At 34.6% G+C, this 6,230-nt stretch overlaps 1 protein-coding gene across 1 annotated transcript in view; it reads right to left on the reverse strand.

Annotated features, from left to right (window-relative positions):
- Positions 1–6,230, reverse strand: part of RMDN2 (regulator of microtubule dynamics 2) — a 50,360-nt gene that overhangs the window by 23,938 nt on the left and 20,192 nt on the right. Inside the window, exons 6-8 of the mRNA XM_012653798.1 lie at positions 1,571–1,623; positions 1,200–1,275; positions 204–281 (exon numbers count right to left, since the gene is read on the reverse strand). Coding sequence (XP_012509252.1) covers positions 204–281; positions 1,200–1,275; positions 1,571–1,623 — 207 coding nt within the window. The remainder of the gene's footprint in view (positions 1–203; positions 282–1,199; positions 1,276–1,570; positions 1,624–6,230) is intronic.

Below are 6,230 nucleotides of genomic sequence, written 5' to 3' on the forward strand. Positions count from 1 at the left end.
TTTAAAATATGTAGAAACCATAAACTCATACAAAATTATAAAATATGTATATTATACATTCATATAAAATGTATACTGATATTATAATTCTCCCTAAAGTAGGCACTTGGTAAAAATAAAAGCATAAATAAGTCACTGAAAATGTATCACATAAAATCACAGTATATTCAAACAAGATTTATAAATAAGGACATTCAACTTACAGTATAACAGTATCTTCCCTTGAGGTAATACAAAAAGGATTCCTCAGGCAAAAGTTGGATTGCTTTATCTAGATGTTCCTGAAAGAAACATACAAAGGAAAAGTCATCTCCCAAGTTTCAGATGTTGTTGAATGGAACTACGCCAATGCCTAGTAAACGCTAAAGCAGTTTTTATAATGTTGTCTCAGTCCCCATCCCATCCCTATCGTTAATATAATTATTATTATCAATAATTCGATTATCAAAAATGATCGCTTGCAACCACAACCAGAACTGTGACTATGATTTAATAAGGTTATGTATAATGTAAAGCCAAAATTTTGCAATAAAAATAGAAAATGCCAAAGTCAAACGCTTGCCTGTCCATGACTTGCCTAGCTAATACTCACTGAATCAGAAGTGAGCTTACAGACATCAAATGACATGGAACAGGGTATAATGGAAGAAAAAATAGCAGAACTAGATGGGAGAGGAATCTATTCCCCTGGCGTTATCAAAATGATTATACGAAACTGTTTGGTCGTCCCTGTAATTATTGACCCCAAGGGATTATTTATTGAGCTATTATAACCAGATGCAAATAATAAATTATGTATATGTGGATTATTTTGTTTATCTATCATGGTAAATTTAAGCCTCTAGATTGGATTGTACTTCCTTATTAAGTCGACATGCAGATATCATTAACTACTTAGTCCCTGTCATACTTAGATGTTGGCGAGCTCATGACCAAAAGGCTAATCCTCGATCTTTGAAAAATAATACTCATCTACTCTGTGACGTCTTTCAGGATCTTGAATAATAATAATAATTTTTAATTACCCAAATATTAATAGTTTGATTCTTTTTGTCACAGTACTATTTAAAGAGTGCCATTTCATTTCCTGTTTTAAAAAAAATAACAAATTCCTAGAGCTTAATTTGTTGAATAATCTGATTTATACCTGTTAATGGAACATATAGCTACATTTAAATATTTTTAATGTCAAGAAATACCTTGAAGAGATGTCCATAGTTGACTTTGTTTTGTAAGCCCTCAAATTCAGATACATAGCCACACAAAACTGCATACCTGAAAAGAACAGAAGCAGTGGCTACTGTATAAATTTTTATTCAAATACCACCAAAGGATAACATTACAAAAATCTCTAAAGCATTCATTAATATTTAGCAAAAGTATTTATATAGATACAAGGGCCCTAACAATAATAAATATTAATACCTGACATTAACATGAGGCCAGTTCCCTCATCTATAATTGGAGATACCAACAATATTTCTGTGTATGTTGTGAGGATAAAATGAGCTAAAACAGGTAATGTGCTTAGAACATTGCCTGGCATGTAGGGAGTGTCAATAACTGTTACCTGCCACTATCGTGGTCATCATCAACGTCAAAGTCAAAAAGCTCTAAGAAAGTCTAATCACATAAGTATTTAAATTGAAAAACATGTCAACAGATTTATAAATTTAAAAACATTATTAAAACCAACCTTTTAAAACTCATTCCCCCCTTCAGAAATAAAAATAAAAATTCATGATGTCCATTAATGTCATTGAAAATAAAAATAAATACTACGACTAAAACCAAATAAAATCAAAGGTAATTTTAGAGTATGCTTTTTCACAAAATTCCTCATCTCCCTCAAGCCTTTCTGGAAACACTGCATTACTAGAATAGTGTAGCCCATGGATTATTTACTTTTTTCCATTAGGAATATGAAATTTACATAAATAATTATTTGACTATAAATTGTGTACAACATTTGTTCAGCAAGTTGCTTATTTACTCTAAAAATTGAGGATATGTTACTTTTCACATTCAGAGTGTTTCTGTCTATATGAAAGTCTTCAGAGTAAAGGCCGGGCACGATGGCTCAAGCCTGTAATCCTAGCACTCTAGGAGGCTGAGGCAGGAGGATCCCTTGAGCTCAGGAGTTCAAGACCAGCCTGAGCAAGAGTGAGACCCTGTCTCTACTAAAAACAGAAAAAATTAGCTGGGCATGGTGGCACATGCCTGTAGTCCCAGCTACTCAGGAGGTTGAGGCAGGAGGATCGCTTTAGCCCAGGAGTTTGAGGTTGCAGTAAGCATGGCACTCTAGCCTGGGTGACAGAGCAAGACCCTGTCTCAAAAAAACAAAAGAAGAAATGAAAGTCTTCAGAGTATTTCAGAGCATTTTTGTCTAAGGCAAACTATCCATTTACCTAAATATTTAAAGAGTAGGTGTTAATTTTTACATACAGTGTCATAACAACTGAGATGAAAAATATAATTTTGGAAGTTATTTATCTTGATCATTTCTATGAAGAAGCATAATTTCCAAGTGCAAAAATGAAATGAACAATTTTCTGAATTTGGAACAATAAGACTATTCCTGGACACAAAAGATGATATAACTCACACCACCTGTACCCAACCAATAAAATGGCTACTTTTATCTCTTCATTTTTAGTTTCTATATACTCAACAGAATCTGCTACAGTAAAAGCAAGACGAACAACTATATCAATCTATTAAAAATGATCTTAGAACTTAACTAAATTAGGATATACTACTACTCACAGATTCTAAAATCAGACTGAATTTCATGTACTTCTCCCCATCTAATACAAACCTTTCCAGAGATTGATTGTACCTTTAAGAAAAGCAGATTAATGGAGAAAGACTCTGGAGCTCCTTTGTGAAAACTGCCATTGTTGCCTCAGACCTCAATACGTACTTTTTTTTTGTTAGTTAACAAACTATTTTTTAGAGCATTTTTAGGTTCACAGGAAAAATAAGTGGAACTTTCAGAGAGTTCCCATATACTTCCTGTCCCCACATACATACAGCCTCCCCACTATCAACATCCCACACCATGGTAGTACATTTGTTAAAATCAATGAACCTACCTTGACACACTGTCACCCAAAGTCCACAGCTTACATTAGGGTTCACATTTGGTGATACATATTACATGGGTTTTGACAAGTGTAAAATGACATGTATCCACCATTGTAGTATCTTACAGAATAGTTTCACCTCCTAAAAATCCTTGGCCTATTCATCCCTCCCTTTCCCCAGCCCCTGGCAACCACTCACTGATCCTTTTACCATCTCTATAGTTTGGCCTTTTTCAGAATGTCATATAATTGGAATTACACAGTACATAGCCTTTTCAGATTGTCTTCCTTCACTTAGTAATATGCATTTAAGGTTCCTCCATGTTTTTTCATGACTTGACAGCTCATTTTTTTTTTTTTTAGTGCCAAATAATATTCCATTGTCTGGATGAACCACAGTTTATTTATCCATTCACCTACTGAAGGACATCTTGCTTGCTTTCAAGTTTTGGCAATTATGAATAAAGCTGCTAGAAACACTTATGTGCAGGTTTTTCCATGGACATAGGTTTTCAGCTCCTTTGGGTATTGACCAAGGAGTGTGATTACTGGATCCTATGGTAAGAATATATTTTGTTTTGTCAGAAACTGCCAAACTGTCTTCCAAAACGGATATACCATTTTACATTCCCACCAGCAAAGAGTTCTTGTTGCTCTACATCCTTGTCAGCATTTGGTGTTGTCAGTGTTTTGGATTTTGGCCATTCTAATAGGTGTGTAGTGGTATCTCATTCTTGTTTTAATTTACAATTCCCTAATGACATATGATGTTGAACAGCTTTCCACATGCTTACTTGCTATCTGTATATCTTCCTTGGAAGGAAGGTGTCTTGTCTTGAGGTGTCTTGTTCAGGTCTTTTGTGCATTTTTACACTCTATTGGTTTTTGTCTTATTGTTGAGTTTAAAGTATTCTTTGTATTTTATATAACAATCCTTTATCAAATGTGTATTTTGCATCTTGCAGTCTATGACTTATCCTCTCATTCTCTTTACATTGTTTTTAATTTTAATGAAGTCCAGTTTATCAATTATTTCTTTTATGGGTTGTACCTTTGGTGTTATATCTAAAAAGTCATTGGCACATCTGAGATCATCTAGGTTTTCTCCTATCTTATCTTCCAGGAGATTTATAGTTTTGCATTTTACATTTAGGTCTATGATCCATTTTGAGTTAATTTTTGTGAAGGGTATAAGGTCTATATTTAGATTCATTCTTTTTGCATGTGGATGTTCCATTTTTCCAGCACCGTTTGTTGAAAAGATTATCTTTGTTTCATTGTATTGCCATTGCTTCTTTGTCAAAGATCAGTTGACTATATTTATGTGGGTCTATTTCTGGGTTCCCTATTCTGTTTCAATGATCCACCTGTTTATTCTTTTGCCCATACCATACTGACTTGATTACTGTAGCTTTATAGCAAGTTTTTTTTTTTTTTTTTGAGACAGAGTCTCACTGTGTTGCCTGGGCTAGAGTGCCATGGCATCATCCTAGCTCACAGCAACCTCAAACTCCTGGGCTCAAGCGATCCTCCTGTCTCAGCCTCCCAAGTAGCTGGGACTACAGGCATGCGCCACCATGCCCGGCTAATTTTTTTTCTATATATTTTTAGTTGTCCAATTAATTTCTTTCTATTTTTAGTAGAGACGGGGTCTTGCTCTTGCTCAGGCTGGTTTCGAACTCCTGAGCTCAAACAATCCGCCCGCCTCGGCCTCCCAGAGAGCTAGGATTACAGGCGTGAGCCACCGCGCCCGGCCTATAGCAAATTTTTAAGTTGAGTAGTGTCAGTTCTCCCACTTCGTTCTTCTCCTTCAATATTGAGTTGGGTCTTTGCCTATTTGCATGAACTAAGTTTGCCAACATCCACAAAATAATTGGTAGCATTTTGATTTAGATTGCGTTGAATCTACAGATCAAGTTGGGAAAAACTGACATCTTGACAATATTGAGTCTCTCTATCCATGAACATGGACCATCTTTCCATTTATTTAGTTCTTCTTTGACATCCTTCATCAGTTTTTTTATCTATGTATTTCAATTTTGGGGGTGCTAATGTAAATGGTAACGTGTTTTTAATTTCAAACTCCACTTCTTCATTGCTGGTATAAAAGAAAGTGATTGACTTTTGTACATTAATCTTGTATACTGCAACCTTGCTATAATTGCTTAATTCTAAGAGTTTTTGGTTGATTTGTTTTGAATTTTCTACAAAAACAATCATGTTATCTGCAAACAAAGAGTTTTATTTCTTCCCTTCTAATTTGCAAAACTTTTCTTGTCTTGTCTTATTGCATTAGCTGTAACTTCTAGGATGATGCTGAAAAGCAATGGTGAGAGGGGACATCCTGGTCTTGTTCCTGATCTTAGTTTCTCAATGGTGGGAAGGTAAGTTTCATGAGAGGTACTTGTTTGTAGTTTTCTTTTCTTATAGTGTCTTTATTTGGTTTTGGTATTACAGTAATGCTGGCCTCACAGAATGAGTTAGGAAGTATAGCCTTTTCCTCTATCTTCTGGAAGAGATTATAGAGTATTGTTATAATCTCTTCCTTAAATATTTAGTAGAATTTACCAGTGAACTCATCTGGGCCTGGTGCTTTCTATTTTGGAAGGTTATTAATTATTTATTCTGTTTCTTTAACATATACAGGCCTATTCAAATAGCCTATTCACTATGTTCTTTTGAAATGCTCTCTGCCATTCTGTTCTATCATTCCTCCCAAAGAGTTCCAGATTGGGGAGCAATTCCAATTTTTCCAAAGTTCCACATAAATACCTCCCCAAACTCCCTATTTTTGTCATGCACATTATCATTTTCCAATTTATTTGGTCTTAAAATCTTGGGCCACTTTCTATTTAAATACATTTTTTTTTAGAATAGCTTTAGATTTACAAAAAAGTTACGATAGTAGAGACAGTTCATATACACCCCACATCTAGTTTTCCCTATTGTTTACATCTTACATTATTGCAGTACATTTGTCATAACTGTATCAGTACTGATATACAACATTGATACACAGCTGTCACAATGAACCAATATTAATACAATATTATTAACTAAGCTCAGCAATTTATTCAAATTTCCATCTGTTTTCCCTAATGTTCTTAGTCACTTTTGACACCTTTCTCTCCATCCTTCCCCTCC

Source organism: Propithecus coquereli, unplaced genomic scaffold, assembly GCF_000956105.1.
Source record: "Propithecus coquereli isolate 6110/MARCELLA unplaced genomic scaffold, Pcoq_1.0 Scaffold43, whole genome shotgun sequence".
In the NCBI taxonomy this organism is placed as follows: Eukaryota; Metazoa; Chordata; class Mammalia; order Primates; family Indriidae; genus Propithecus; species Propithecus coquereli.